This window comes from Pleurodeles waltl, chromosome 9 (assembly GCF_031143425.1).
Source record: "Pleurodeles waltl isolate 20211129_DDA chromosome 9, aPleWal1.hap1.20221129, whole genome shotgun sequence".
Classification (NCBI taxonomy): domain Eukaryota; kingdom Metazoa; phylum Chordata; class Amphibia; order Caudata; family Salamandridae; genus Pleurodeles; species Pleurodeles waltl.
In genome coordinates, this window is record NC_090448.1 from 777,658,568 (window position 1) to 777,670,567 (window position 12,000).

Genomic DNA, 12,000 nt, shown 5'->3' on the forward strand with positions numbered 1-12,000 from the left:
TTTGCACCCCCCCCACCCCCCTCTGGTGCCTAGTGGTTTCTGCCCCCCTTGGGGGCAGATTGACCTACAATCGGCCAATCTGCCCCCAAGGGGGGCAGAAATGGTCTAAATACAATTTGCCCCCCAGGGGAGCGACCCTTGCCTGATGGGTCGCTCCCCATCTCTGAAAAAACAAACAAACAAAGAAAAAACACAAAAAAACTATTTGCCCTAGCCCCTAGAGGTTTCTGCCCCCCCCGGGGGCAGATCGGCCTAATACCAATAGGCCGATCTGCCCCTAGGGGGGCAGAAATGGCCTAAAATAAATTTGCCCCCCCCCACTCCCTCCCTGGGGAGCGACACTTGCCTACAAGGTCGCTCCCCTTGCGTGACGGCACAAAAAAAGATCCCTGGTGCCTAGTGGTATCTGCCCCCCTTGGGGACCTACAATCGGCCAATCTGTCCCCAAGGGGGGCAGAAATGGTCTAAATACAATGTGCCCCCCAGGGGAGCGACCCTTGGCTGATGGGTCGCTCCCCATCTCTAAAAAAAACAAACAAACAAAAAAAAACACAAAAATCTATTTGCCCTGGCGCCTAGAGATTTCTGCCCCCCACGGGCAGATCGGCCTAATACCAATAGGCCGATCTGCCCCAGGGGGGGCAGAAATGGCCTAAAATAAATTTGCCCCCCCACCCCTTCCGGTGAGCGACCCTTGCCTACAAGGTCGCTCCTCTTGCGTGACGGCGCAAAAAAAAAGATCCCTGGTGCCTAGTGGTTACTGCCCCCCTTGGGGGCAGATTGACCTAAAATCGGCTGATCTGCCCCCAAAACGGGCAGAAATGGCCTAAATACAATTTGCCCCTCCAGGGGAGAGACCCTTGTCGAAGGGGTCGCTCCCCATCTGTAAAACAAAAAAAAACAAAAAATCCCTGGTGCCTAGTGGTTTCTGCCCCCCTTGGGGGCAGATCAGCCTGATCAAAATAGGCTGATCTACCCCCCAGGGGGGCAGAAATGGCCTAAAATAATTCCCCCCCTAGGGAGCGACCCTTGCCTAAGGGGTCGCTCCCCTTGCGTGAAATTCACGCAAAAAAAAAACCTCCCTGGTTTCTAATGGTTTCTGCCCCCCTTGGGGGCAGATTGGCCTCATCAAAATAGGCCAATCTGCCCCCAAGGGGGGCAGAAATGGTCTACATATAATTTGCCCCCTGGGGGAGCGACCCTTGCCTAAGGGGTCGCTCCCCACCCAAAAAAAAAAAAAGAAAACATAACAAAAAGAAAAAAAAAAATGATCCCGGGTGCCTAGAGGTTTCTGCCCCCCCTGGGGGCAAATCGGCCTAATAATACGCCCATCTGCCCCCAGGGGGGGCAGAAAAGGCCTTCCCAAACAAAATGCCCCCCCCCTGGGAGCGACCCTTGTCAAAGGGGTCGCTCCCCATCTGTAAAACAAAAAAAAACAAAAAATCCCTGGTGCCTAGTGGTTTCTGCCCCCCTTGGGGGCAGATCAGCCTAATCAAAATAGGCTGATCTACCCCCCAGGGGGGGCAGAAAAGGCCTTCCCAAAAAAATGCCCCCCCCTGGGAGCGACCCTTGCCCAAGCGGACGCTCCCTTTTGACAGTTTCAGTAAAAAAAAAAAAATCCCTGGTGTCTAGTGGGGTTTCAAAAGCCGGATTGCAAGCAATCCGGCTTTTCAAACCCTGTGAGAGACTTCAAAGGGAAGGAAATACATTTATTTCCCTTTGAAGCCCCTCGGGGCCTCCCCCATGGGATTGAAAGAGAAATGCTTTGCATTTCTCTTTCAATCGCGCTGGAAGCAGAGCTTCCAGCGCGATGGGGGAGACCCTGTGCCTAATCAGCCTGCGCTCGCGCGCTGATGTCACAGGAGGGGTTGGGGGGGTCGGGGTGGAAGGGGAAGGGCTTCCCCTTCCATCCCTGATTTGGGGGGTGGGGGTGGGGGAACCCCACAGAGGGAGAGCTAGTGCTCCCTCTGGGCTCTGTGCACAGGACATAATGGTTACGTCCTGGGCACAGCAGCACTGTGCCTCAGGACGTAACCATTACGTCCTGGGCACAGAACGGGCTAAGGTACATTTGTCTGCCATTACGGCTTATTGTAAATCAACCTCACAAAAGTCATTCTTTACCATGCCGGTGTTTAAGGATTTTTTTAGAGGGTTTCAAAAACGTTTTTCCCCCAATTCGTCCACCTTCACCTCATGGGAATTGAATGTGGTCTTGTCTAGACTTATGGCCGCTCCCTTTGAGCCCATTCACAAAGCTTCTTTGCAACACCTTACATGGAAGACAGCTTTTCTGTGTTGCCATTACTTCGGCTAGAAGGGTCAGCGAAATTCAGGCTCTCTGTTCAAAAGAACTCTATTCAGTTTTTCACGATAACAGAGTAATTCTACGGACCCACCCGGGGTTTTTACCTAAGGTGGTTTCGGACTTCCATATTAATCAAACCATATCGCTTCCAACTTTCTTTCCCAAACCGACTACTCCGTCAGAGAGAACATTGCACTCCCTGGACTTGAAAAGGATGCCAAAATTTTACCTTGATAAGACTAAGTGCATCAGACAATTTGATCGCTTGTTTGTAAACTACGGACCCATGGGAACATGCCGGGCGGCATCAAAACAAATGATTTCCAGATGGATAGTTTCATGTATTGTGACTGCATTCCAGTTGGCTAACATACAATTGGTTGCCAAGCCTAAAGCTCTTTCTACAAGAGGCAAGGCAGTGACAATAGCACTTCTTAGGCATGTACCCATCTCCAAAATTTGCAAGGCTGCAACGTGGAGATCGGTGCATACCTTCACAAGACATTACTGTCTGGATTCAGATGCTAAAACAGACACTCAAGTGGGTCAGGCTTCATTAAGAAATGTATTTAACTAAGAGAAATAGACTGCTTGTGCTTCTATCTCTCCGTCCGCAGGGGTATGGGATGGGCTTGCTAATCTATTCAATGTTTGACTATTGATGAGGATCCCCTGGAAGAGAAGGATAAGTTACTTACCTGTAAATTCTAGTTCTCTTCTAGGGGAATCCTCATCAAAGTCATAAACAAACCCACCCTACTCCCCGGACGTGATTTTAGAGTTACAGCAGTACTCATTTGTCTAATCTATCTCTTCTTAGCACAGTAAAAAAGGTACTGACCTAACTGTGAACCAACTGTCACCTCACATTCACCCCTGAGGCATGGTGGGATACTGGAGGTGCTCAAGGCCTTAAAGGCACAGTGCCAGTTTTTTTAGTTCTGCTGTGTTAACCTGCATACAGCCTATTGGCTAATAATGCTCCTTTATTTTCAACATACTTTTTTCTTTTATAGTGATCTGTTTAAACGTTCTATGCATTCTACTTTGAGTGCAGAAAGGTTTTTTCCTATAATTGAAGAGTTTAATTAATTTAAAAAATCACAACAATAAAGCATTTTTAGCCTGTTTTCTCACCATAGACTGCATTATTGCTTACACATGTATATAATATATTTGAACTCATATTCTCTATGAGAATGATTATTTTTTATATACATTTGATACATATACATGTGTGTTTATATGTGCTCCGGGGTCCCTGCATGTGGGCGGGAATATTCAGTGTTTATGACTTTGATGAGGAGACCCCTGGAAGAGAACTAGGATTTACAGGTAAGTAACTTATCCATGCTTATGTTTGGGTACCTGTATGTGCAAATGACACCCGCTATGTGGTGTTCTCTGTGAACTCGTAGAATACAAAAAGTGATAAATGGTAGGCTTGAATCTTAGCCACTGATTATTAATCTGTGACACATTTCATTCTGTTGCATTTTAACACATCTGTGCGATTGCAGACAGGGACCAACCATATGCAAATACGTATTGCACTTTTTGTGCTACCTCAATGACTTTCTTAAGTTGGTGGGGGTAAACCAGAGCTCACTAAATCATTTCTACCCGGCTCTCTTGCTAGATTCTGAATAATCTGATTGTTCTATGATACTTCAAGTTCTAACATTTTATGACAAGCTGGCTGGTCTAAAACAGGGTTTTGAAAGACATACATTGCATTGATATGTTGGCCCTGTGTGGATGGGACAGTTAGTGTACAGATTTCCATGATTGTGTACTGATTGCTGGATATTCTCCTAGAGTCAGATATTTTGTTTTACAATGAGATCATATGCTAATAGAATAAGAGATCTTGTGGCCAACCAGATGTTGTGAGAGAGGATTACATGACATGCGCTCCATAGCATGTAAGAACGTGAAATCTCATTTTCATCTACCCATGTTTGAGTAGCATTCATTGATGTAGCATAGGCTGTTAAAGAATAATACTAACTATGAATTAGTATATCATAGAGGACCTGATCTTTCTTGGTAGGGACTGCAGAGATAGCCCATAAGCCTTTTGGAAGTATTTCCAAGGGGTCATAACTGGGGCTGTAGAGATGAAGGAAAGCCCAGTTAGCCTTCCATAGATTTGCTGAATGCACCGTATCACTAAATGGTGTGACTCACATTTATTTAATAATTGTACAATATATAAATACTCAGACCTGGCTTTAGCGCTGATGTTGCTCTGTGTGACCGTCTTTTTTGGTGCCCCCGACCCCATGACCACCTACTCGGATTAATTTACTACCACCCGGCAAATGTGCCCCTCATCTCTCCATAGCCCCTCTTTCACATACTTTTTTTGTTTTTTAAATGCTGGTAAAGGCTGGCTTTACTAATCCACATAAAATATAGTTCTGTTCTTTAAAACAGGCATATTAACCCTCCACGCTTCTCTATGGTGAGTCAAAACTGCCACTAGACAAACCTCCCATCTCTCTTCCTAGTAGGAACATTAATCACAAGAGGTTTCTTGATATTTTAATTGTTTCCTGAAGGTTGGATGCACCAGGAACTTTTTAGCAGGTGCTTTTAAAACGTAAGTTTCGTAAGTCATTGCTAACAACAGCACCCCCCTAAGATCAGCACCTCCCAGTCCAGGTCAGCACCTGGTGCAGCCGCACCGCCCTAAAGCCAGCCCTGTAAATACTTTAACCATAACTGTAAGGAAATACTTCTTTTTGTATGTTTACCCCCACGTTTTTGGACTGATGTTGTTGGTTTTTCTACTCAGAGTGCACTGAGGCCTGCTAACCAGTCCTCGGTGCTAGTGCCCCAGCCCTAAAACGTGACTGTTACATTGGTCACGCCCCTTTGGCTTAGGCTAATTTACCGATAAATCTTTAGTATATGTTACCCAGGGCATAGGAGTTAGTCACCACAGAGATCTCAACACCGGTTGTGCCACTCTGAGTGTGACACAGGTAAAATGAGTCTCACTGTCCACCATTGCAGACTGGAAGAGCAGTTTTAAGCTACTACCTCAATTTAAAGCAATGGCAAAGCCAAACCTTCCTCAGCAATATGTGTAAGCCACACATATGGCAGACCTACCGAGCCCTAAGTAAGGGTGCAGCATATTTCAAGGGCAGAACATGTATTTTGTGTGATATGTCAGTAAAACAAAAAACTGTGGTTTTTACTGTGGAAAGACTTGGCCGCCCCTTTGCCAATTACAGAGCTACATGCTGACCCCTCAGCTGGTGCATTTTCTGAACATAAAAGGGCACCCCTGGTGCCCCAAACTCAGATCTGGACTGCCCTGCTGCACCAAGGACCCAGCAAAGGGTGGGTGCACTAGCTTGGACTGCACCTGCTGAACCTGGTGGCTAGCAAAGCAGAAGGAACTGTGTCTGCAGTGTCCTGCTCATGGAGAAATCATCTTTGGAGCCCAGCTGAAGCAAGAGACTTCAAGGTGCAGTTGGCTGACCTGTTTGCAGCACAGGGCAACTTCCTTTGAAGAAGCCTGCAGGGGCAAGTTGATAGCCCAGAATCTTCACTCCCCTGCCAACCAGAGATGAGGACCTGATGCTCAAAGTTGCACCCAAGTCCCCTGGACCTCAGAGAATCATTTGAGTGCAGTTTACTGTCAAAAAAGATGAGTTATCACCCAGGCAAAGATTTGGTAGTGACTGTGGCACCGGGCGACTGGACGTCTACCAGGACCAAGAAAGAGAACTCAGAGGGACATCAACCACATGGTCAGGACCGCCTCACTTCCTCCATGGACCAGTAGTAGCCGCAGGAAAACCCTGTTGGCTGTATTGCACCCACAGCCTCCTTGAACAACTTCAGCATCCTGGATCCCTTGCATGAGGATCACTTCCATAGAAACCTACACCAAAGGAGGAAAAGTGCCTGGAACTGACTGAGGACTCATTCTTGCTGAAGTTACCATTCCAGAGGATGTTGCTGGTCCCCTTCTCTAGCTACATGTCGGAGTTGGTCGCCCAAAGTAACTCTAACCAGTCTGTAACCGTATTGGCGCGTAGTAATCACACTATGTATTTATTTTAGATATTGTGGGTTAGAGCCAGGCTAGTTTTAGGTCTTTCTTCTTTTGTGTTTCTTTCTTCTGGCTTGTTATGGATGTTTTAGGTATCGTATTATGTTCTTCACACTTCTCCTTTGTCTCCTCGTATCACAGGTTCCCCGGGAAGCGTATGTGGAGAGAAAGAGAGGAACAGAGGTAAGTGATTTATTTAAAATACTCTGGGGTTTTGTTATTCCCTTTTCTGTCTCCTTTCTTGACTTTCCTTCTTTTGGTTCCTCTCTACTTTGGTATCTTTTCTTCTTTGTATTTGTTTTCTATAACTCTGTTCTATATCCTTCGACTGGGATTCTTCCTAGATCTATCCTTTTCCCTTTTCTTCCTTTTTAACGAATTGTACCAATCTAGTAGTCTCCTATTAGCCTACTTGGCTGGTGATTCTCTGTGTGCGGTGCCTTGGTGCTGCCTCTATGCTTTGTGCTCGATGTTTCAGTGATTTCATGCAATAGTGCTCCCCCCCCCCTTCTCTTTGCCCTACCGCATCCTCAGGGCAGGGCCCTCACACACCTGGAACTGCCACGCTTCTCTGGAAGCGTAGCGGGGTGCAGTGTTCCGTCTTCCCAGATTCCTGCCGGTAGGGGTCCCGTCTGTGGTGTCTGGTCCTGTCGCTAGGATGAACACCGCTCTTCTGTCTCCAGGCGCCTCTCGCATCTCCAACCTTCTTTGTCCTCCTCCACGTCGTCCTCGCTTTCTTCTCCTCCAACTCCGGTTCCGTCTCCGCCTCTGCCTTTCTTTCCGTCTCCTCCGATCCCTTCTCGTTCTGCTACTGGGTCTTTTGACCTCCCGGCTTCCCGCGCCGAAGGTCCCGTCAGCCAATCACGGGAAGGGAAGCCGGGGAGGTCTGGAACAGCGCAGGCAGCGCCAGCACCAGTCAGTTCGATGTGTGGGCGATCCACATCTAGCCCGTCACATACACTCCCCTTAGAGAGCAGCCGGTCTGGATGCTTGGAAACAGGATAATGGGAGAGGAAATCGGCAGTCACCATTTGTTTGCCCGGGAGATGTTGAATCTGAAAGGAAAAAGGCTGTAAGGAAAGGAACCAGTTCAGAAAACGGGAATTTGTGTCCTTATTATGAGCGAGCCAGGTAAGAGGAGCGTGATCGGTAACCAGGGTAAAGGTCCTTCCAGACAGATAATATCTGAGAGATTCTATAGCCCATTTTATTGCCAAACATTCCTTTTCTATAGCGAGATAATGTTTTTTCCTTGGGAGGAGTTTCCTGCTGATATATAGTATGGGATGTGGTGTTCCATCATCCTGTAGGTGGGACACTACAGCCCCAAGTCCCACATTGGAGGCATCGGTCAGTAAAACAAAAGGCTTATGGAAGTCCGGGCAACATAACACTGGCCCTGAAGTGAGTGCAGCCTTTAGTCTGTCAAAGCTGTGTAGCTCAGACAACATAGGAGGGAATAGGGTATTAGGACACGATTTCTGTAACAGGTTAGTAAGGGGTTCCGCCATAGTGGAGAATTGGGGAATAAACCGTCTATAATAGCCTATTAATCCCAGGAAGGCCCTAATGTCTTTCTTTTTCTTTGGGAATGTCATATTCTTGATGGCTTCTATTTTCTCCACCTACGGGCTAATCTGACCTCCCCCCACTATGTAATCCAAGTATTTGATACTGGTTTGGCCTAATCGACATTTCTCTGGATTTGTAGTTAGCTGGGCTTCCCTTAGGGCCCGCATAACATCGTCTAAATGGGACATGTGATCACCCCATGTTTTGCTATGTATAACAATATCATCAAGATATTCCGCTGCGTATTGACTATATGGCCGTAAGATTTTATCCATGAGTCTTTGGATGGTGGCAGGGGCCCTGTAGAGCCCAAAGGGGGGGACCGTGAAGTGATATAGGGGGTCATTCTGACCTCGGCTGTAAAAGGCGCTTACCGCCGGTCAGAAGACCGCCATAACACCGCCGTGCCCGCGGTAAGCCGCCACGGTCATTCTGACCCACAACGGCTAAACCTCCAAAAATCCGACCTCCACTGCAGCCCGCCACATCAGCGGGCAGCGATAAACTGGAGATGACCAAACCTCCACCGTCACGCCAACAGAAATACGCCCATGCCATTCTGACCCACGAATCCACGCGGCGGTCTTTCAAACGCGGTATTCCATTGGCGCTACACACCGCCGCGGTCAAAATACACACACAGCACCAAAACACAGCCACATTGGACAATTCGAAATACACACACCTGATACACATACACACACCACTCCCACACAATCAACCAACTATAAAACACACACCCACATCACCCACAAACCCCTACAACCCAAATTTTGACGTAGGAGAGAGAGACACAGCAAACAATATATAGCAATACACACTGAGGCACACTACACCATCACACACACCACATAGTAGCACAAAGCACCACACACCAACATACTCATCATCACATACACCACCCCACACCTCACCCACACCACCCCATGGCACCCCAAAGGCACCCACGCTTTTCGGACCAAGAACTCCGGGTCATGGTGGAGGAAATCCTAAGAGTGGAACCCCAGCTCTTCGTCTCACAGGTGCAGCACACCAGTATAGCCAGGAAGGCGGAGCTATGGCAGCGGATCGTGGACAGGGTCAACGCGGTGGGACAGCATCCCAGAAATAGGGAGGACATCCGCAAACGATGGAACGACCTACGGGGGAAGGTCCGCTCGATGGTCTCCAGGCACAACATCGCGGTCCAGAAGACTGGCGGCGGACCCCCACCCACCCCTCCCGAATTTACATCATGGGAGCAAGAGGTCTTGAACATCCTGCATCCTCAGGGCCTCGCTGGAGTAGCCGGAGGAATGGACTCTGGTAAGTCCAATCTCAACTACTATATCCCCCCCACCCCACCAGCATGCCAACCCACACCCCCACCCTCACCCCCAACCCCCCAGCACACATCCTCCCTGACAATGTCTCACCAGCACAACCCACCCATCCCAACACCAACCCCTGCATGCCAACACAAACCATGGACACCCATCACCTAAGCATGACCACTGCACTTACCCATCCCCCCCCCACTAACTACCTTCACAACACCTCCCTCAAGGGAATGCCTGCACTGGGGGACAAGGGCACCCATAACACGCACGCTATTGCACACACAGAAACAATAACCAAACTCTCTTACCCCATGCAGGACCCGAACGCCAACACACCGCTCAGGAGGGTCCAGAAATGTCCATCCCACCCCCGGAACAGGCCCACAGTGAGGACAGCAGCTCTGTCGACACTGAACCTGATGACCAGCCCGGACCATCGGGGACCTCTGGGCAGTCGGTTCCCCTCAGGCAGCCACAGGCCACACCAGACCCGACCCCCTCTGCCAACACCAGCACAGCTCCCACCCAGCGGGCCCATGCCTCTGTCTCTAGGACAGGTCAATCAGCGGTGTGTCTGCCACTACAGGGCACCCAGGCTAACCCAACACCCCAACAACAACAGGGACCTGGGGGCAGTGGTAGTGGGCACACCGTCCAGGGGACAGAGGCCCAGGGAAACAGGGGAACTGGGAGGGCTGCTGTGCGACAGGGGGGGGCAGGCCCAGGGAACCCACTCTCCACGAGGCCCTGACCACCATCATGGGGGCCTACCACCACTCCCAAGAGACGATGGCGACGGTACTGGCCAGGTTCACTGAGATCCAGGCACAGCAGGAGGAACGCTACATGGGGTTCAGGGACGAGCTGAGAAACATCGGGACCGCAATGGGGACCATAGTCCTGGCCATCAACAGGATCGAAGACACGTTGCGGGACCATGTGGCACCACACAGGGCCCCTGTCACTAGCCCGGACCAGGAACAGCCTACCACCTCCACCGGCGCTAGTGGACAGGAGGCCCCAACACCACGACAGCCCACCAGAACCCCACCTCCTGCTGAAGAACAACCACCCCGTAAGAGGAGCCTGAGATCCAAAAAAACGACAGAGTAGGATGTCAAGACCCCCGCCAGCAGGACATACCCCCTGAAGTCTTCCCACTGTCCCACATTGCCACCCTGTCCAACCATGAACTGCCTCTGCTCCATCCTTCCACAGGCAAAAGGACAATGCACCTGTGAGACTGAGAACTGGACTCTGCCATGGACATTACTCCACCCCCACCCATCACCCTTATAATCACATGTACCAATATCTAGCACTGTAAATAAATCACATATTGCACACAAATCAGTTTGGAGTCATGCTGTATTATTAACAAATGTATTACACATTACTGTTCAATATCTGATCTGTCAATTAGTGATGACAACATACCAATGTCAATAAGATGTAGTTCATGGGCAAACCAAGCAGAAGTCACGCACTGAGTCATACAGCACTGAGAAGGGAAGGGAAAACCAAAAATTAGTTAAAAAGAACTGGGGGGAAATACAGAAAGTACAGATGCAGGAGGCTATTAGCAATTGTGAAATGGCGTGGGTGATTCTTACCTGTGGGCTACTGGAAATACTGTTGTATCACTCTGTCCCTATTGTCTGTGTCGTCCTCTTCGTCTTCCTCCTCTTCACTCTCCACAGGCTCCACGGCTTCTACAACACCACCATCTGGACCATCCTCCTGCAGGAAAGGCACCTGGCGTCGCAAAGCCAGGTTGTGAAGCATACAGCACGCCACGATGATATGGCACACCTTCTTTGGTGAGTACATTAGGGATCCACCAGTCATATGCAGGCACCTAAATCTGGCCTTCAGGAGGCCAAAGGTTCGCTCAAACACCCTCCTAGTACGCCCATGGGCCTCATTGTACCGTTCCTCTGCCCTGGTCCTGGGATTCCTCACTGGGGTCAATAGCCACGGCAGGGTGGGGTAACCAGAGTCACCTATTAGCCACACACGCTGTCTCTGTAGCTGTTCCATCACATAAGGAATGCTGCTATTTCGCATAACATACGCGTCATGCACTGACCCAGGGAACTTGGCATTTACATGGGAGATGTACTGGTCAGCCAAACAGACCACCTGCACATTCATAGAATGATAATTCTTCCTGTTCCTGTACACCTGTTCATCGTCATTTGGGGGGACTAAAGCCACATGGGTCCCATCAATTGCACCAATGATGTTGGGGATGTGTCCAAGGGCATAGAAATCAGCTTTCACTGTAGGCAAATCACCCTCCTCTGGGAAAATGATGTAGCTCCGCATGAGTTTCATCAGGGCAGACAACACTCTGGACAAGATCTTGGAAAACATAGGCTGAGACATTCCAGATGACATGGCCACTGTTGTCTGGAATGAGCCACTTGCAAAAAAATGGAGGACAGACAGAACCTGCACCAGAGGGGGAATTCCTGTGGGTTGGCGGATGGGGGACATCAGGGCTGGCTCCAGCTGGGCACACAGTTCATGGATGGTGGCTCGGTCAAGTCGGTATCGTAGTATTATATGGCGTTCTTCCATTGTCGACAGGTCCACCAGCGGCCGGTACACGCGAGGATTCCTCCTTCTCATCGCAAGTCCCAGCGGACGGTGCCTAGGAAGGACAATATGGAGTACAGAGTCAATCCACTCACAGGTAGGTACAACACAGCTTGCACAGTACAGGT

At 49.3% G+C, this 12,000-nt stretch overlaps 1 protein-coding gene across 1 annotated transcript in view; it reads left to right on the plus strand.

Moving 5' to 3' along the window:
* Window positions 1–12,000, plus strand: part of LOC138258720 (Bardet-Biedl syndrome 1 protein-like) — a 235,056-nt gene that overhangs the window by 152,654 nt on the left and 70,402 nt on the right. The window contains exon 4 of the mRNA XM_069206001.1: window positions 6,522–6,563. Within this exon, the coding sequence (XP_069062102.1) occupies window positions 6,522–6,563 (42 nt within the window). The remainder of the gene's footprint in view (window positions 1–6,521; window positions 6,564–12,000) is intronic.